Consider the following 22,503-nt stretch of genomic DNA (forward strand, 5'->3'; position numbering starts at 1 on the left):
TAAGCATGTGTGTGACAGGCATGATTCCCAAACCGTCTGCACTAAAATTATGCGCAACTTTCTTTCGCATTTGTGCACATTTAAGGCGTGCAAAATTTGGGCATAAAAATGGTGTTTGACTATTTTCACACCACTACTAAATATAATACGAAGATATATACGGGTATGCATATCTACGAAAATATTATTAGCATAAAACAGTAATGCTACTCGTGGACGAACGAACAGTGATTCGCAGACACGTGTGCGAGTCGCGCGACTTATACAAATAAATTCATCAAGGGCGTATCCGAAAGTTTTTATTTAAAATAAGTTAAAAATGTTGTCCAGGAGAATATTTGTGTTCGTATCTGTAATAAAATCATCCATATGTTCATCTCCTTTTCCACTAGTTGAGTTACCCTACAGTGACGTATTTACTCGATAGCTGCTTAAAAGGGTAGCTTTGCGTGAATATCAAAAACAACCAAACATAGTTAAAAAATTTGTTATTATTTGAAATATACTAAATAAAGGGTTTTTTAATAAGAGGTGTTATTTTGATATTCAAAGAAAATTGCTGTTTTTAATATAAATGATCTGATGTTTATTTCATTATAAAGAGGAAGGTATGCCGTTAATAGTGGAAAATAACATCAGGCAAATTACCACCACGACCACGCTTACAGGACAATTTCCTTTGCATGAAATTTTCCATAACTAAATTGCAAAGTGGCTGCCCTATGTCCTCGATAGCCGCACGAATTCCATCTTAAAAGTCTTGAATCTACCCTGGGCTGTTGGCGTAGACCTTCTCTTTCACGTGGCCCCTTGGCCTCAAAGAAAAAAGTCACAAGGTGTTAAATCACAAGATCTCTTCGAGAGATAATACGGTCCGGAAACTATTCCCATAAAAGATCAATGGTTTCGTTGCTTGTGTGGCACGTAGCGCCGTCTTGTTGAAAATAATCGTTGTCTAGATTAATACCATCCAATTCCGGCCATAAAAAATCGTTAATCAACTCTCGATAGCGATAGATAACACCTGTTATTGAAAACTCCTTTAGCATACAAGCTTCGATAATTTGCACGCCTTGATAATTTATACAAAAATCCTGTCCATTCCAGCATACCAGCATTTTGTGATTATTTTTACCGAAGCATCGTAGTTTGGAAAGAAATTCTGAGCAAAGGAAAATACACATATTTGCTGTTTATTTACAACCATCTTCTTTGCGAAATTTATTTAGAGAAATTATTATTACACATGCATGCTGATGCTGGTATGTGGATTGAATGGGATGATACGACACTTGATGGTGACATGTATGAGTTCCTTTACTCACAAAGTTTTTCACGGTAAAATTTTTTCATACATTTTTAGAAAAATAGACCTAAATATGTACCTATAACCCTAAACTTTAAGTCTTACGCAAAATTATAAAAGCAAAATTAAAAAAAATTCCATTAAATTTCAAACTTCGTAATGAGAATTTCACAAATTTTACACTTGGGACATGCAGTTTTGCAGTTCATTCAATTTTAATACAGTGCACTCGCGGTAACTCGAATAGCCGCTAAGTCGAACGACGTGCTAACTCGAACACATTTTTTCCCCTATTGACTTCTTTGTAACTCGAACAATAAAAAAGCGCTATAACTCGAACAAAAAAACAAATTTATTTGTACACACATTCTTTTCAAACATGTACATTTTGTACATAGATACATATGTAATAGTATATGTAATAGGACTATGAATAAGTTCGCGCGGTTTTTTTTCGAAATTTGAAACTTTATTGACGTAAAATGGTTACAAATTTAATATTAAAAATATTGTCCATCGCTTACTAATACTTTTTCCCATCTTTCTGGCAATTCACGGATTCCCTTTGTGGAAAATTCGGTCGGTTTTGCCGCAATCCACGAATCGATCCATTTTTTGACTTCATCGTAATTACGGAAGTGCTGGTTAGCCAGGCCATGTTGCATCGATCGGAAGAGATAGTAATCGGATGGCGCAAGGTCTGGACTATACGGCGGGTGGGGTAGGACATCCCATTTGAGCGTTTCTAAGTATGTTTTGACCACTTGTGCAACATGTGGCCGAGCATTGTCATGTTGCAAAATAACTTTGTCGTGTCTATCGGCGTATTGCGGCCGTTTTTCTCGCAGTGCTCGGCTCAAACGCATCAATTGTCGTCGGTAGACATCCCCCGTAATCGTTTCATTCGGTTTCAGTAGCTCATAATACACAACACCCAGCTGGTCCCACCAGATACACAGCATAACCTTCAGGCCATGAATATTCTGCGCCGACGTCGATGTTGAAGCATGGCCAGGGTATCCATACGTTGCCCGACGTTTTGGATTATCGTAATGGACCCACTTTTCATCGCCAGTCACAATTCGATGCAAAAAACCCTTTCTTTTGTGCCGTTGAAGCAGTTGTTCGCATGCCATAAAACGGCGTTCAACGTCTCTTGGCTTCAATTCATACGGCACCCAATGGCCTACCTTTCGGATCATTCCCATGGCTTTTAAACGTTTGGAAATGGTTGATTGATCAACTCCCAAAGTTTTTGCAACCTCTTCTTGCGTTTGAGCCGGATCTTGATCGAGCAATTCCTCCAATTCGGTATCCATGAACTTTGGCGGCGCACCCTCGCGTTCTTCGTCTTCCAAGCCAAAATCACCACTTTTAAAGCGTGCAAACCACTTCTGGCACGTTCGCTCAGATAGAGCATGCTCACCATAAACTTCCACCAAGATGCGATGACTTTCGGCTGCTTTTTTCTTCATATTAAAATAATGAAGAAGAATTCCCCGCAAAAACACATTATTTGGCACGAAATTCGACATTTTCAAGTGTGGTAAAAATATTGTTGTTTACGCTTCAAATAAAAAACTTATACTGACGTTTGTGCCTTATGACAGTAGCTCTCCAATGAATGTTTGGAAATGTGGATCGATGGAATAATAATCAAGTTACGCCATCTGTTGTAAAACCGTAACGAACTTATTCATAGTCCTATTATATAAATTATATGTATACTAGTGTATTGTCCATATGAATATTTCGGCGTTAATATCCCGTTAGTTTTCTGGGAACAACATCTTGCATTGACCAAATTGCTTTAAATTTGTCATTTGTAGTATATCAGTGCACGTGAGTAATGGATCGTAAAAGGTTGAAGTGTTTAACATTAAAAGAGAGGGCTGAAGTCCTTAACAAAATTAAACGTGGACGTAGTGTTACTTCTCTAGCGAAGGAATATGGGGTAGCCAAGTCCACCATAAGTCTTATAAAAAAGAAAGATAAGGCAATTTATGGCTTGCACTAACGCTACCGGCAACCATAAGCTTAAACTTCTCGTTATTGACAAAGCAAGAAATCCTCGTGTTTTCAAAAATTTTAACTGTCCGGTGGAGTACAAAAATTCCAAATCAGCCTGGATGACTTCGGCGATTTTCAAAGACTGGTTTCATAATTCGTTCGTGCCGCAGGTAAAATCCAAATTCATTAAAACAATTTTTTTAACCAAGTTAAATGACTTTAATATTTAGGTAAGAAAAAATTTGAAAGATGGGGACTACCTGAGAAGGCTCTTCTTCTAATTGATAATGCCCCATCACATCCCAACGAAATCGAATTAAAGTCCGAGGATGGTTTAATTTTAACTATGTTTATGCCGCCGAATGTGACACCATTGATCCAGCCAATGGACCAAAATGTAATTCGTATAACGAAACTATACTACAGAAATTTTCTACTGGCTTCCATTTTCAACAATCGATCGAAAAATCGATATCGATGACTGTTTTTTTAACATAGCACACTCAATTGATAAGTCGAACAAATTCGATAAATCGAACAGCGCCTGTTTTAATTAGTTCGAGTTATCGCGAGTGCACTGTATAACAAAAGTGCAAGTGGCGGCCGCCGTAGCCGAATGGGTTGGTGCGTGACGACCATTCGGAGTTCACAGAGAGAACATAGGTTCGAATCTCGGTGAAAGACCAAAATTAAGAAAAAGTTTTTTCTAATAGCGGTCGCCCCTTGACAGGCAATGATAAACCTCCGAGTGTATTTCTGCCATGAAAAAGCTCCTCATAAAAATATTGTCGTTCGGATTCGGCTTAAAACTGTAGGTCCCTCCATTTGTGGAACAACCTCAAGACGCACACCACAAGTAGGAGGAGCAGCTCGACCAAACACCCAAAAGGGGTGTACGCGCTAATTATATATATATTAGGCCGGGTCGATTTGTGGGGAGGCAAAAAAATCGCCCATTGCTCTGTGAAAATCGTATTCTAGGGATCAAAATAAGAAACTTTGCCGAAGGAATAGATATTATTATTATAAATAAATAATAATAATTATTATAAATAAATAAAAATAAAGAAAAAACGTAGCCATTTAGCTGATTTTTTCATGTAAAGGCCAAAAATGGTGACATTTTGAAATTATTGTATGGGGAACCCCCCAGGGGAGTTTCAGGGGGGTGCCACTGGCATGGGTGGATCAGCCATCCAAAGTTAGTGGGGGTCGGTCATACATTTGGACTCGATTGGAGCACTCTAAATGGGTCAAAGCGGGATTTTTCGTTCGACCCAAATTGGGGGACATCAGAATTCGTTTTAGAGGTATGGTTTCTTCGGGAAAGTTTCTTATTTTGATCCCTAGAATACGATTTTCACAGAGCAATGAGCGATTTTTAAATCGACCCGCCCTAATATATATATATATATATATATATAATATAAAGTGCAAGTTTGATGTAGCTCCGAATTTGCGCTGATTCTTGACAAATTCCATGTAACGAATGCCCGAGTTTATTTTTATATGGAAAAAAATGTCAACAAACAAATTTTTCAAAAATCATATTGAGATAGCACTTTGACGAGCGCTTTACTAATTCACAATTTAAGAGTTACAGTTACAAGATATGTTAACCAAAATAAATTTTATTTGACAAAACCAAAAATTCTGTGCGTCTTTAAAAAATAATAATGATTTTGAATAGTGAGCAGCTACCCTCAACATCGATATTAAAAAATCAGACAACAAAAAAGCGACGTTTTGAACATTCGATGTTGTCCCAACATATTGACGTTATGTGCCTTATTAGCATGTAATTTTATTTTCAAGTTTTCACAATACTGCATCGCTTTTCTCTTTCATCTTTCCTCTACTATAGTGGCGATAGTGTGACTCGACTCAAGCGAAAAATTTGCTTAACATCGGCATAGAAAAGCGACGGTTTTTGCTTGTGGGAAGATCAGCACAATACCGTGTAAGCGGAAATGGCCCAACTACAGAGCTCTGAGGCATCCCTGCTGGCCAATTTTGCTGGTCACAACAGGTTTTAGTCACATCGACACAAAAATGAATATTTGTGAGAAAGCTTTTGATTTGCTTGATTAAATGTATGGACATAGATGCAACTTTTGGCCGACTGCAACTCAAAAAAAGCTTAAATAGAGCTTATGTGCTCAAATCACCTCCTGGATTATAGGGTACAAGCTTATAATTATTTCGGCCCAGTAAAAAAGGTCCTCGCAATTTTTCTAAATGAGTTTTCCCGCCCAGCTCAAGAAATTATGCTGATTTGATTTCAAATATAATTTCAAACTTAAGCCACTCCAGCGGAATCGATATAATTTTCTTTCGAAAAGAATATTGAAATGTTTTTCTCAAGCAAATACACAAATTTTGTTACTTAACGAGAATTTTTGAGCAAATTTACATAAATACAGATATGCGTTTAGCTTCTGTTCAAGTTCTGGCATTTGCTAGTGAATTTTCCCTAGGCCTTCTTAATAAATCTTGACTCTGTAACATTTTCAGAGCACCAGTTGCTTGTGACTTGGTTATTTCAAATTTGTTTAGCGAATGCACCACCCAATATGAGCAGCATAACTACGACAGCATGGCGTGATGGCAGCACAAAATTCGGCAGTCGAGCGCAGGACACAAAATTATAGGAAAGCCAGATAAGTTGTGGCGTACTTGTGACTGCGGTATTTGCAGCTTCCTTTGGCAACACATTGCAATTGGTGGGTTGTATAAAAATAGCGTAATGCTTATGTACGTATATATGCATATCTTTACATAGTTGTGCATATACTCGCTATATATGCTTTGGCAAACTTATGTATGTATATGTGTATGGGTAAAAAAAAGTTGCTCAATCGACTAACCGTACAACTAAATAGCAAATGCCGAGAGAGAATAGCTCGAGCAACTGTGCCGCTGATTGCATAGTGTGTTAGCAGCAACAAAGCGAATATCAACTGCAAACGTTTGAGTGGCAAGCGTCATGGATATTTTTATACCCACCCGCACTTGTGCACAAGGGCAATGTAATTGTGTTCGCATGACGGTTGCTTGTAACAGCATATATGAATCGAGATGGTAATAGAGATGTATGTATGTATGTATATACAGAGATTTTCAGAAGAACGAAAGGAGTCGATCTAGACTTGTTTGTCCGTACGCACCACAGCTCGAGCAATAATTTAATTCTGCGAAACTTCATACACAAATTACTCCTTGTTAAGGCAAATTGGTACTGAAAATTGGCAAAAGAGGTCACCTCTTATTTAATGGTAATTTTCCGGAAAGTAAAACGGTCTGTTATTAACAATCGAAGCCCAAGTGAGGGGTCCAAAAAAGTACGATGAGAGTAAAATATTCAAAAGTGGGTGGTGTACACTTTTGGATAAATGCGCGTATCTCGATAACTTAATAAAATTCGCCTAAGCTTGGTACACGTACCTCATTTAAATCCATCATAAATATTATGGAGATCGGATAAAAACACGCCTCACTTTTTTATACGTTAGAATAAATTTCCGACCGTCCTGTTGTGAGCTTGAAGTCTCATTGTCCGTGAGTTTGATTCCAAAAACTAGCAGCCAGTCAAAATTTAACTTCACTAAAATGTGCGCGGGCATATAAAATTCAGTCCGGACCGAATTCGACGAATCTTCACTTGTTTTATTTGCGTATTTGCACGCTTTCAGGATTTTCGGTTTATTTGTGCGCGCTTGTGAGAACTCAGCTGGGCGAGTGTTGGCAAGTTTATACAGCCAGTAACAACATTTGTCCAAGTGCGCATTCATACCTTCCTACCTACAAATGTACAAGTAGATGGAAGCTTGAATATGTATGTATATGTGTAAAAATTTACTTATTATCGGGGTGAAAATTTACCCTGTAGGACCTGATAAACCATAACTTTTCAAATATAAGCAAAAAGTCGCGGGCAAATGCTTTGATGAACCATTTCAGTGTTGGAGGAAGTTTGAAATTGAGCCAAATTTAAGGTTCATTATTTAAAATAAGTACCTACATACCGCAACAATAAGTATCACAAGATTTTTTGTTTTAATATTGTAAGAATTTGTGAACTTGTTGGATACAATATTTTATTACAAACAATAAATTGACTTTAAAAGCTAATAAACAAATTAATTTAAATCGATTAGGTTTATGGTGTTAAACTTTTTTCTCAGATAGCTGGCGGAAAACTTTATTGCTATAAACTAGTTTTAAAGTATTTATTTGAGGGATACATTGGAACTACTTTCAAGTTAGCCAACAAAATAGTGTTTTTTGTGAAGTTAGTCGATTGGGTCGTTAACATTTAGTTTAAACATTCAGTTTTAATAAACTTTCCTACAGGGCATGTGTGCATATATTTGTACTATGCACATGGCTGCCTTACACTGGTGTTGTATTCGTGTCGGTATTTCGCTAAGTGCAAAGTCCTGTGCCACCGTCATTGCGGCTGCTGTTCCAGCTACTGCTGTCATTTCTGTTGCAAGGACCTTTTGTTATTCGTTCGTTCACTCGTTCGTTTGCTTGACAGCAGTCGCAGCGCAACACGCGATTTAAAAATGTGTTTTTGTGTTAGAATGCGCACTGTAGTAGTGAGCGCATTTTTTCAGTACTTTTTTCAATTTTTTCTATTGCACACAATTTTCTGTTTGCTCAATATTTTTGCTCTTTATATTTATATACATATACATGTGTAGTGTGTATGTATATTCTTATAACTCCACATTTGCACACCTTTGCGTCTCCCACAATCTCTATCCCATTTTATTCTCTGCTTTCGTTTTTTTTTTTGAAGGAGATCTTAAGTTATTCCGACGTTTTGCAGCTTTAAAAATAATCCATCCCTACTTTTAAGGTTAAACGTTGGCAATAACATGCAACACAAATTGTACATTTCGCGGCTATCAGGACCTGATCCTTCCTGCTCGGCCCAATTTCAGCTAACTCTTTTTTAGAGTTAAGAGATTACTCAATGAACGTTAGGCTTTTTTACTTTTTTTGCTTCTTATGCACGCGCCCTCATGTGTAAGGGTATTCTAATTTTGTTCACAGCATAAAGGAATCGAAATAGATATAACAGGAGTCGATTTGAGTCTGTTCATCAGTGTGCACGATACCTGGAGTAAAAATTAATGTATTTCCATGAAACTCGGTACGCACATTGCTTTTCGTCCAGAGTAGTTTGTTACTGAAATATGTTGTATATATATATAATTGGCACGTACACCCTTTTTGGGTGTTAGGTCGAGCTCCTCTTCCTATTTGTGGTGTGCGTCTTGATGTTGTTCCACAAATGGAGGGACCTACAGTTTTAAGCCGACTCCGAGCGGCAGATATTTTTTATGAGGAGCTTTTTCATGGCAGAAATACACTCGGAGGTTTGTCATTGCCTGCTGAGGGGCGACCGCTATTAGAAAAATGTTTTTCTTAATTTTGGTGTTTTCATCGTGATTCGAACCGACGTTCTTTCTGTGAATTCCGAATGGTAGTCGCGCACCAACCCATTTGGCTACGGCGGCCGACAGTACTGAAATAGGGTACAAATAATTTGGTACAAATAATAAACCCAAGAATAAAAATGCGACACAAGCAAAATGTTTACAGATTTTTGGGTAAACCAATGTATTTCGATAATGACCTAATCGATTTTTTGTTTTTTCGATATTTCGAGGGTATAGTATCTTAAGAATATACAGTGAAATTTTTATGCGGAAATTCCCAATATTATAGCTCCTACAGCCTATTGACTAATTTATCTCGAAACGACTTTTTTCGACTTGGTGTTGTCAACAAAAAAAAACAACTATTCAAGCGAATCGTCTGAAATTATAATATGTTGTTCACAACATCAATGGCTATCGCCCGTACTAGAATCATATTATTATTTCAATTATTTCGTATTTTTGGATTAAAAAAATAAAAAACGCGATTTTTAGAGTGTCAATTGCAAAATCGCGTCGTTTTGTCAATTTTTTTTTTTATTTTTCTTCTAGAACGAAACATAGCTACAGTCATACTGATTAATAATTGTTTTGGTTGTCGTGTTTCAGATAAATAGAAGATCCAAAATGGACAACACCGTCCAGTTCCAATTTTTCCGATAGGGTCAACTTCAGCGGCATTTTTAAAATTATTAAGATTAAAAACAAAAAAAAAAAAGGTATTTTTTGTATGTAAAAGAAGTAAACAAAAAGTCGAAAAAGTTTAAATATCGTTTTTCATTTTTATTGTAAAAAAATACCCTAAATTTTCGAGCTCTAGACCACCAACTCGCCCACACTTAGTACACATATTGCTCTCACCACACCTTAGCATTATTGAGATCGGATAAAGACCACATCCACTATTTATATGGTAAGATTAAATTTCTGTCCGTTCGTCTGATACCAGCTGTAACTCTCATGAACAAAGTTTGCTTGATTCCAAAAATTAACAATCAGTCCCAATTGATTTTTTTTTAAATATGCGTGGTATTTAAAGTTCGCCCCAAACCGAATTTAGCGCTTTAACTTTTATTTTTTTTACTTATAAAGAATTTTACTGCCCAAAAATACACGATTTTTATATTTTGTAATCTTTAACCACCGCAAAACATTTTATTTTATGAAAGTTATTTAAAACTAAAATATGCACAGCTCATTTAGCTCAAATATTTTGACGCAGCTATTCTTTCACAAATTCCAAAGCAGGCGTCTCGTCTTCGAAATGCTTAATAACCACAACAGCACATCCGTTAACTTTACGCGGTTTGCCCTCTTTGACAATCTAGCAAACTTCAGACTTCTGATAGCGAGTTAGCGACAGATTTGATTCGTCTGGAAAAGAACAAAGGCTCTTCTTCTAACTGTGTTAGTTCTCCCAAGACAAACGCATGCCATGTTTTAACGTGAAACTTCCATATTTTCATATTTTTGCTCTCACAGTGAAGTTTAACACATTCCCGCCGGCGGCCGAATTTGTTGTTGTCGGTATCTGGCGGTTCTGTAGCTCCAAGATTGTTTCATCGGACGTCGCTGTCGTAACCGCATATCGCTCAGTGAGAGCTGCCTACTATGCCCGTGTTAGATGTAAACTATTTCTCTCCTTTTTGCTCAGAAAACCGTTACCAGCATTCTCAGAAAACCCTCCGATGAGACAATTGCATATGGAGCACCAATGGCACAAGCCGTCCAATGGGACAGGTCTCAATGTACCACTAGTGTTAATTGTGCTAAAGTATCTATTAACCGTTCATAAGCCATGCCCCTCTCTATTTCTTATATAGGGACTGGACTGCTCTCTCCTACAACTACATTTAACCAAAAAGTTGATTAAGAGATTGAGGAAGACAGTCGGTTCTACGCTACCGGTACATTTATATGCATGTATTCTTAGTTCAAAGTAGTTTGAGATGGATGAAAATAAAAACTAACTATTCCTGATATAAGAAGATACTAAATAGTTATTACGATTTTTTCCATACAAAATGTAGCATTTATGGGGAGATTTTCTAAATTTTTCTGCCAATATACATACTTTCAAAAAACAATTTCCAAATTTTAAAGGCAAAATTTTAAACTCGCAACTCTTACCGCCAAAGCAACATCCATCCACAACGTGTATGTATGTATGTATTCATGTACGAGCAAATATTTCCCATTCAAAATCACTAGGCTTAGTTTAGTATCTGCTTTATCATTGTTATTTGCACGCCTTTTATTTCACCAAAAATTGACAACAACTACAACAATGTTCGCTTGCAATCAAAAATGAATTATTTTTTCAATTTCCTCAGCGAGAAATGCGCTGTTAAACAATTGATTTTCTATTTCTTGATTTTCTTTTTTTAATATGAAAAAATATTGCAGAAAAAACTTCAGAAAATCTTTGCTGGCACACCGTTGACTTGTAAGCACAGCATAACAAACTTACGCGCCAAACGCAAAAGGCGCTGACTGTGCAACTTGTAAGGCCACCCCATCTACTTTACGCTTCGTCCGCTAAGTTGCGCCCCGTTGTTGGTGCTGCGTCTTCATGACTTTACGCGATTTGGTTTCGCCTTGACTTTTTCATCCACCAAATTTGGCAAAGTGAATTGAAAAACTCATCTCAGTAGACGACAGCATAAACGGAAAATCAGTAAAAATAAATAAATGGAAGGAGTCTTAAGAAAACCCCCAACCGTGGGCAGTGGAAAGCGCAATCTTCGTTTAAAACTGTTTTCTTCATTGCTGTTGTTTTACGTGTTTTTGTTTAAAGGGAATCTATTTAATAATAAACCAAATGTCAAGCGAGCGAGTGGAAAATATAAAAATATATTGTGCATAACTTACTTATAGGTATGTAAGTATATACATAATATATATATATATATATACACGAGGGCCGCTCGATTAAAATGTTAATTTTTAAATTTCGCGTGCAGCGTAGATTCGATTCTGTTATGTCGGTAAAGATTCTACAACAAAAGCTGACATTGCCAACAATTTTGCATTTTTGGTTTGTTTCCTCAGATATAAATCCGGGGCGTTTCCGTAACGTAGAACCGACCAAGCGACTTAGCTTTTATATCAAAACTGCTACATTTTTGACTAACAGAATCTTTGGTTTTTGAATGATGTCGTCCAACCGCTGCTGAATGAGGTCAACGACAACCCAGCGTTGAAACTGTCGAAACATCGGTACACAGCATGAGGAGAAGGATTTAGAAGGTTTGACCAATGACACACCCTTATCAGGCTCTCAGTGAATTCGACAGAATCAGCTGATAGGCTGACGAAACAGGGGATGTGTCAAAAAATCAACTCAATGCCACTTCGTTGCCGTCTGAACAACGACTAATTGGACGAGTGTGTGAATACTTGTGAGATGATTGTACAGAATCTGAATCCCCTATGGCGTGGCAGCCGAAGTTTCCCACAAAATTTTGTTTTTCACCATAGCAGATAGCCAACCCTTGTAATTATATCATCCTTGGGTATACAGTTATGACATCGAAACCACAACCCAATCATCCGAATGGAAGCGTTCTGAGGAGTAAAAATCGTCAACTTCAGTCAAACTTAAAGCCTTTGCTCAGTCATAGATATGCCCTACTGGTTGCGGATGTATTTTTTCTTTTTGCGAATGAAATATTCCTTATTGATGCTATGACTTTATGATGCATCACTTCAATTTAAGAGAAAACAAAAAACACAATGATCAAAGGCTTTACATTTTACTGAAGTGACGACCATTATTCGATCTTAAAGAAATGTTTAATTTAAACAAACCGCGCACGTGGGAACCGGCCCATATATTTTTCTTATGTCGGTAGGACTGTTGGAAAAAAACCCCATCGCTGAAGAACTTAAGGCCATACCAAAAAGCGTATTTTGGAAATGCCTCGAGTATTGAAAGAAGGGCCGGCACAAGCGTTGAAGAGAATCAAAATGTTATTGGGGAATAAATAAATATTTTTCGAGAAAATAAAAAGTCACCTTTTTTAACAAAACAGGTCCATACATACATTCGTATATATATTAACATATACATGTACATATATGTACGTATTTTTGACATTCAGCTATTAATATTTCAGTGTTGCTCGTAGGTGTGTGCTCTACTCCTTAGGTGAGAGGGCACGGAAATTCAATTTAAGAAAATAAATGAAAAACAAAATATACTTACAGTTATAAATATCAACGAAATCGATTTAAAAATGAAAATGAAATATTTTCAAATTTCATTCGAAAGAAACGTTTATTTGTCGACAGCGAGTGGGGTCGTTCTTCAGTGGGCGATTGCGCTTGCAGCATTTACTCAGTGTAGTGAGCAGGGAAAACCGAAAACACAGAAATTGAAATTGCAAATTCTGTTTTTTACTTAGCCTGTCTGCCTGGCCATTCACAAAGTTTTTGTTTGCAACTTTCACTTTGTCAGATACTTTCGAACTCTACTCTCGGTTTGTGTTTGCCTAAGACTTTTCAAAGATAATACCACCTTGATCAAAAAGTTCCCGGAACAACCGCCAGGTGATGTCCTAAGGCTATTGATTTCATTTCTGTTTTTGGTTTTTTGTTGGGTTGGCACATATTTGATTAACATTCCTACCAAAATTTTATCGAAATTGCTTAATTTTTTTCGATTTTTGCTTTCCGACTTTTTACAGTTTTAACAATGGATTTGAATTTGCAACGAGTTTGTACTAAATTTGGCGCTAAAAATGGATTCAAGAGTGCGAAAAGCTCAGAAATTTCGGTAATGATACTCTAAGAAAACGAGTGGCATGAACTCAACATCAAAAACTGATGAAGGTGAATGAAAAGTTAATCAATAGCCGCAAATTAACCATCGGATAGCTGGCAGAGGACTTGAGCATTGTTTATTGATCCATTTAGGACATTGTACTCGCATTATCTAAATGATTTGGGTTTGGGAGGTATTGGAACCAACAAAGCACCTGAATTTCATGCAAAAAAAGGGTCAATGGCATCGCCAAAGACATGATTCCCAAAATTGCATCTGGCCCAATATTCATCAAAAGCATTATTACTGGAGACAAAAGTTTATTAGTACGAGACGAAGTCCAGACATCAGGTGAGTTGCGGAGATCCAAGAATGAAACATGGGCAAAAAGCCGCTTCGGTTTCAGTCAAAAAAGTAGGCTATGGGTTTTTAAGGATTACACCATATACCCTCCCGCATTTTTTCCAGAAGGTCAGACAGCTAAGAATGTCTACTATTTGTTGGAACCGTCGCCCAATGCAATCATTAGCCGTGAATCTGAATACCATCCATTTCACCTATTATGGCCCTTGCGATTTTTTTGTGTGTGTCGAGTCCAAAAACCACTACGAGGAACGCGTTTTAAACGTTTTAAAATCCGAAACGAAGTAACGGAAAAATCGAAGAAACTGATAGCTCTGATGGCTATACTGAAAGTAGAGTTTCAGAAATGTTTCTAGAGCTGGATCAAACACTCGCATAAGTGCGTTGCAGTTGATGGAGCATACTTTGAAGGCGATAATGGCAGTTTTGAGGAATAAACTTGTATTTTGAATTTTCTGAATATATTACGGGAACTTTTAGATCAAGGTTATATTCTCGACTGGTATAGACAGGGCATGCAATTAGTATGTGTACATACTTCTACACAAATACATACATACAAATGCTATGACTTGCTCAATATGATTTTCTTTTTTTCGAAAATATATTGCTTTTGGTTTCCTTTGTCGTTTCGGTTTGCATTTCTTTTGCAAGCATTTGGGTATTTAGAGCTTATGAGTTCACAAATACGTGCAAAAGTAATACTTTTCTTGATTTGATTTTTACTTTTTCCTTTTTTTTGTTGTTATTTTTTGAAAATTTCCATTTCTTGCCAGTTTATTTGATTCTACTATGAAGTGTGCATTCAGTTGCAAATTCTTTTGATGATAGGGCTATTTTTCTATTGAACTAAATGCAGTTTATTTTTTTGTTGAGTAACTTCTTTACAAATATTATTGATTTCGTTACCAATTTGACCACAAAGCATAAGGCGGCACAAATTCCTAGGACTTGAAATCAATATAACTAAGTTAATAACATTCATTTGTAAAGGACTTGGAAAAGTTTAAAACAAATTGCACTGAAGTGAAATATATTAAATTTAGTACACTGTAATGTTTATTTTCTTTCAGTTTTTTATACTCGCGTGCATTTGTGAACCGATAAACGGACAGGCATGGCTAATCGACTCCTCTACTCATTTTGAGCTTTTTGGGATACAGGAGTGGAGAGGTGTACCAACATCTGTACTGTTAACAGGCTCTCAGCGATTTTCAAGCAATCAACTGATTTACTGGCATAACAGGGAATATGGCAGCGCTTTGTTTACAACGAAACTGAGATTGTATTGGTTATAAAAGAAAAAAATGAGCATCAAAATATTGTAATATATAGGGCAAAATCTAATCAAAAACCGTTACTACAATCAATTTAAATTTGCGTTCATTGTTCAATATTTATATATTTATTTAGGCCTAATACTTGTAATGCTAGTACAGGATTTCCGGTGGTCCATCGCTCGTTTTCAGGAAACCAGAAAACAAAAGCTATGCAATTTTTAATCGATTTACAAGCTCTAATGATAGCAGTACACAGTCACTGTTAAGGATGAAAAGCCATATTTCAGTATTGCGAGCTGCAATTTTGAGGCGCAAAGAACATATTTTTTGCGGATTTTTGTAGTTGTTCCGTATGCAGTTGGCGTTGTGATTTGGCATTGGTGCAACACTATATACAAGTAGTCCTTAACTGTGGGGTGTGCCCTTGACCGCAGTGGTTGATTGCAGCTGCTATGACGGCAGTAAAATGCAAATGTGAGCTCGCGATCTCATTCAAACTAGATTATTGTTCTAACGAAGCATTTACTGTATGTTTTGCAATTTTGGGAAATACAAAACATCATCGATGAAAGTAAAATATGATGATTTGCGTTGTATGCAACGCACAAGGACACAACCATTTCATTTTTGCATATTTGAGGCAAAAATCGAAACACTTGCCTACATTGCTATATACACATGGACTGGAAGCTTATACTCAGTGGTCAGGGAATTGTCAATATTACGTGATAACAGAAGAGCATACAGTGGATTATTCCACCATACTACAAATACAATATTCCAGCATATTGTATGGGTGTGTGTATGTGTGCGTTCCGCATACGATGCACAAAAATTCTAAACGATATGTGCTAGCGTGTTTTTCCACTTTGAATTGTTTCATTTATTTAGTTCGGAAACGACACAAAATTTTCATTTCCATCTATTAGCAAATGGACCACTAAAAGTAAACCAACAACAACAAAATAATGAAAGTGTGAGAGACAAGAATATTTTTCAATTGAATGCTAACAAGGATGTGGAAATTATTTCTGATTTAACGAAACGCACAATAATCATATTTGATAGCAACAAATAATAATAGCTGAGATGTTGTTGCTGTTGCCAGTGCTGGTGCTGGTGCCGTTGACGGTGCTGTTCTCAAGAGCACAAGAGCACAGCGCACCACCAGCAGTAGTAGCAGCAACAGATCGCCACCGGTGGACAGTTGGTACATTGGCGCATATGTATGTATGTATAATTGAGGTGGCACACAATTTAACAGTCCGTCGGTCGTGTAGTCAAACCATGCGACATTTAGACAGATTAGTGCTTGAATGGCTGACTGATTTGTTCCTCCATTTAAGTGGTCTAGAAAAAAATGAGCAACATATTGTAAGCATTAAAAGCGAGGTACACATGTATGTATGTATCAGCATTTGCATGTGGTGTAGCAATTACAACAACAATAATATACACATTCATATGTACAAATGTAAGCATAGTAGAGCCGCGGCGGACAGTGTTGAACTAAATTGCGCAGACACAGTTCTGATTTGTTTTATTATTCAATTTAAGTGTTGTTAAGTGTCTCTAAACAATAACAACGACGAGAACAACAGCAACAACAACAGAGCAATTGGATGCAATTACAAACTACATCCACATATAGGCATGTGTATGTATAGAGCTAAGCGCGAGGAATACGAATTTGCTGCAAACTACTATGTGAATTTTGCGCATTGATAATAGAATATTTTCTTGTTGGTTGTTAATCCAAAACAGCGCTAGATTTGAATGGTTCCATGATTTTCAAAATTAAATTTATTCTTACTTTAGTAAGCATGGCAAACGACTAAAAACCATATCAGATGATTTTTGAATATTCAAAGCTTAGATTGATTAACGTCTGCCTACTTTCGAAGCATAATTTACCAGCAAGACCCAGCGACTTACTAAATACGTTCCCAGTACAGACCGTTCCACGTTACCGGAACAACCCGGATTTACATCCGGCTACGGACTGTCACTCCAGAGGCAAAATATGTTTATTAAGTGATTGGAATATTCAAGGATAGCAACTTTAAAGGACATTTTTAGGTGGCTTACCACAGACTGACTCTGAAAAGAATCGGAATTTTTGGTTAAAACTAAACAGCATAGAAGAGCATGCGCAGATGGAATAAGAAGTTATGGGGCAGGCACAAAGGCATTCATTTAACGAAAAAATCAATTAAAACAACATCAATTTGCTTGAGAACACATCCGTTGATCAGTGAAGCCCCGGGCAACTGTACTCTTTTCTTCTTCAACCACAAAATAAGTGCTTCTTTTTCTACTTAATTGGCGCGATAACCGCTTACTCGATTTTTGCCGAGCTTAACAAAACGTGCCAGTCGTTTCTTTCTCGTGCTAACGGGCGCCAGTTAGACACACCAAGTGAAGCCAAGTCCCTTTCCTCTTCCTCTGCTACCACCAGATGATACCGCATGGAACACTTTCAGAGCCGGAGCGTTTGTATTCATTTGGACGACATGACCTCGCAGAATCTTTCTCTCAAACACTCCAAGCGTCCCTTCATCGGATGTTGTCATCGTCCACGCTTCTGCGCCATACGTTAGGACGGGCGTGATGAGAGCCTGGTAGAGTGTTAGTTTTGTTCGTCGAGAGAGGACTTGGACTTTGCTACTCAATTGCCTACTTAGTCCAAAGTAGCACTTGTTGGCAAGAGAGATTCTACGCCGGATTTCAAAGCTAATACAAAACTGTTTATTATAAATAAACGAAGTCTTTTAAAACCTCGAAATCATAACTGTCAACAGTGACGTGGGTATAGGTAACTCCTTTTCGTACTGTCGAATGAAGCTTTGAAGTTGAAGAAAAGATGGTGTGTGTCGATTTTCCTTTCATGAGTATTTTGAATATTCTGAATATCTGGTCGATGGTGGACTTTCCAGGTTTAAAGCCACACTGATAAGGTCCAATCAATTGGTTAATGGTGCGATTCAGTCTTTCGCACAATACGCTAGCTAGAACCTTGTAGGCGATATTCAGAGGACTAATCCCCCGATAATTCGCACAGATTTCAGGATCATCCTTCTTATAGATTGGACTGAGCACACTTAAATTCCAATCGGCAGACATGCTTTCATCCGACCACATTTTGCATAGAAGCGGATGCATACACCTTACCGGTTTCTCGCCGCAAAATAAGTGCTTAGATACTCCATAATGTCAAGGTACAGTGAAGCATGCGAGAGGATTTTAAGTGTGAGGATATTTTGCTGACTTTGAGCCCTTGCACCGAACAAATGGCCGAATGGTCGATCAAAAATATCCATGAAACATTTCTCCATGAAGAGTAAAATATGCCACTTTTATGATCATACCAATATGATAATCACCCTAGGCGTACCTCAAAAATCATTAGAAATTGGAACGAAACTCAAATGACCGGTTCAGTCGTCTAGCCTTAATGCAATAAACAATCTCTGGGAAATAGTAAACAGGAGGGTTGACAAAGAGGGTGTTAATATGAATATATCCACATAAATAAGTTAATTGAAATTTCCAGAACAAGCCTGGTTAGGCATTTTTCCAGAAATCATGACAACAACCTTAACCTCATTAAAAATAATTTTTATGCTATTAAAATTGCTTATGTTTTCTTAAAATGACTATTTCTTCTTTATTCTTAAATAATTCTATCACGCTTTAAATAATATTTGTCAGTTCCAAAGATGATAGTGTCAATAATAGGCATCAGTCCTACATGTACAAGTATACTCTCATAGGTGACTCATGAAGTTTGGGATATATTTCACTTAAGCGCAGGTTACTGAACTTAAAGTGAACGCAGATGATAAAACAATATTCAGTTGTTGTTCAATGCTTTGAAATCCAATTAAATTTGAAATGTCTGCCTTAAGTTGCGGCTTTCATTCATTTCTGGAGCATAAAGTATTAATGAAATTCATTTGCTTTTAAGTGCCGTATCTGTATGTATATATTATATGTATGTACACATATGATATGCATATTAGAAAGATTGGCTCATCCGAATACCATTGAACCCACAGAAAGAAACGTAATGAAGCATAACAAACACTCAACTGAAGGCAATTCACGTCAGGGGAACTGAAGTAAAAGTTCGAATGACATACGCTCTCTCACACCTGATTTGATACAGATACTATTTTTTTGTAAAGTGTTCTATATATCGTACTATTTTGCGAAAATGGAAAAATGCAATATGCTCATATTTCAAGTATTTGGTTTTAGTTGATTTCTCAACATAAATTACACAAAACAAAAAAACAAACATTAAGAGAATTCACGCCACAGCTTAAATGATACAATTAAGAGTACCGCTATTCCCGGAGCCAGTTTCAAAAACACAAAATTGTATATTTAGTATGCGAGATTCTGTTGAGCGAGTTTGACTTTGACATAAGGGGTTAGAGGCAGTCAGAATTTTCAAAAAAAAAAATATTTTTTTGCATTTTCTTAAAGTGTAAATATTAAAAATATTTTGTGAAAATTTTAAGTGAATCCGCGACAAATACTTTTCGAGTTATTCAACAATTACAAAGGGCGCTTGGGCTCTACATAAATCGACAGCAAAACTTTAAATGCGTTTTTCTCTAAACAATGTTTTTTGAACAGATTTCAATAAAATTTATACTGCCTTTGAATAACATACAACACTCGTGCCTGATCCAAGGATTTTTTTTTAATTTCGGTTTTTTTTTTCGAAAATCTAAAAAATATTTCCTGAGGCCGCCATATTGTTAATTTTGAAAAAAAAAGCTTCGATCAGGCACAAGATTATCTATTAATACAATTAATTTCTCTTGCCCGATTGATTTTAGATGAATCTTCAAGGACTTGCGATGATCACCACAAGGGACTTCTGTGGAAACGGGCTCCACACAAACAGCGATAACTTTTAGAATTACTCTTTCTTTTAATTTTCTTAAAATCAAGTCGGAACATGATATATAATATTAATGCTATGGTTTTATTGCAATTGACTGGCAAAAAAATATTATTGAAAATCATAATTTTTACAGGCCTCTGACTACCTCTGACTCCATAAAGCAATATTAAACTCTATGTACGCTTTTTTGTTTTTTTTTTTTAACAATGGGACCGCGTACTTCGATATAAAAGCGTCAGCTAGTTTTGCAGCATTTCAAAAATCGAAAATCACATCGGAAAATAGCTTAAGTTGTAAATTTAAGTTCTTCAAAAGTTTAGGCCACTATATTTAACGCCTTATCCATGAAAATCGTGAGGTAAATAAGAGGCGCCGGGCCTCAAATAAAACTTTCTCAAAAACAGAGTGTCAGTGACGGTGTAAGTGACTGTAGACCCTGTTGCATAATTATAAGTGCCCAGCATTTTAACTTATAGTATTTTTTTATTGTGTTTTAGTTTTTAGTATTTTTAAATGCACTGTTTGGACAAATATATTAAGAGCAATCATTTCATCATCATTTGTATTGGGCAAGAAAAGAGTTGACAAATACAACTGTTATTACTAAGAAATGCAGAAATTTGAAGGTGTTTTGCCATTTTATATCAAATTTTCGCGTGGTACAATTGTTTCTCTTGTTTCCGAAAAAAGTCATTTCGGGTAACTGGCCATCTAATAGGAAGCAATGATCGTATTGTGCGTAATTTAAAAACGAAGAAAAGTACGGGGCTACAAATAATCAGCAAGGATGGAAGCAAATTTTAAACCTAAGCTCTTTTACGTGATATCAAGGCTGAATATGACCTCAATGTTTCTCAGGCTACGTTAGGTCCAGTTTCAAAGCATTTGTGGAGGATTAAATTATCTAGAATGCAGCCACCTCCAAAACTGACCGCTGACGACCAATTGAGAAGGAAAACCTTCCCTCGTAATATGTATGTCATTTAAAATAAGTAAAACAACTTTTCCAAAATGTATAAGTTTTCCTAATTTTACAATATCTCTTTTTTAGGATTGTTTTTCTTTCGAAAAGAAATTCAACTTAGATGGGTCAGATGGATTTAATAATTAATCGGGAGATTTGCGTTTAGGGCCAAGACATTTTTTAAAAAGAAATTTTGGCGGTGGATCTCTGATGGTGTGGAGAGCTGTGAGTACATACACTTAGAAATTCTAATATCCACTTCTCATCAGAATTCTGAAGAGCACGTAAGTTTACTTTCGGATAAATTGCAGCCATTTCTCAATGTGCATTCTGCCGAAAATCTTGTTTTCCAGCAAGATAATGCGCACATTGAGTTGGCTTGCAGAGTAATGTAAGCCCCATCAGTTTCTACAGATCACAATTTCATGGACAACTTGTGCTGTGGATTGGCTTGAGCAGTTTATGATGAAAAAAAACAGCAGACCCTACAAATGAAGAGTTGAAAGATGCCATTATTTATTAATGGGACTCCCTTAGCATGCAACCAGTGCAAAAGTTATTTGACTCAATGCCGAACAGGATAAAAAAAATCCTCAAAGTGCTTTTGTAATTTTGCAACAGTTATATTTGCATACTCTCTTCTTGCCTAATACAAATAATGCAAAACACTAGCAGAAACATGTAATGTAGAGATGGCGATTGTCGCTATCTTCATTGTAATTCCACAGTGGCGATGACCTACTGCCTAGGCATGCAAATGCTAAATACATATATTGAAATCAGTTATGTATACCAAGTGGTTGACGATTCGTCCGTCCATGACCGGTCCTTTGTACTGGCGTGCTTTTTTTCAGGTTTATATATGAACATGCTATTGGAAAAAAGTGTAAGAAATGAAAAACATGCTTTACATACTTGTTTGGCTTTGGGTTCCTGGAAAAATAATAAAAATGAAAAAAATTATTAGTTGATATATTTCAAATAAATAATATAAACGAAATTTAAATAAAATGAGCTCTTAAAAATATATAGATGAAGTGAGAATGTAAATGTAATATGGATATATATGTTTAGGTATTTGTATTGTATTTGCTTATAAAATAATCCGTAACTTTATTTCGTAACATCTGACGCTAATTGAATACTGCGTCTTCTGCACTTATGGAAAAACACTTCAGTCCTCTCAATTCTATATGTATCTGTATGCGATTATACAGGCTTACAAAAATGAATGCTTTCTTTACCCAAGAAACAAACGATCCCATTCCTATGTAAAATTCGGAGCAGGGTCCGAATGTGCACATACTTTTTTTGCCATGGAGGCAGCGCCAAATAACGGTTTTGATTAAAGAACAAATGGTAGTCATCTCTAATATCTAGAGAATCTATTAGTTGATCAAATTGATATATCAAGTTAAAGCTGATTAAATTTGTTCTTTCTTTTCTG

The 22,503-nt window shown here is 36.5% G+C and overlaps 1 protein-coding gene across 2 annotated transcripts in view; it reads right to left on the reverse strand.

Moving 5' to 3' along the window:
* Positions 1–22,503, reverse strand: part of LOC128859719 (methylcytosine dioxygenase TET-like) — a 149,239-nt gene that overhangs the window by 47,445 nt on the left and 79,291 nt on the right. For both annotated transcript variants that reach the window (XM_054096756.1, XM_054096755.1), the window contains exon 4: positions 21,972–21,989. In XM_054096756.1, the coding sequence (XP_053952731.1) occupies positions 21,972–21,989 (18 nt within the window). The remainder of the gene's footprint in view (positions 1–21,971; positions 21,990–22,503) is intronic.

The sequence above is a fragment of the Anastrepha ludens genome, chromosome 4 (assembly GCF_028408465.1).
Source record: "Anastrepha ludens isolate Willacy chromosome 4, idAnaLude1.1, whole genome shotgun sequence".
Lineage (NCBI taxonomy): Eukaryota > Metazoa > Arthropoda > Insecta > Diptera > Tephritidae > Anastrepha > Anastrepha ludens.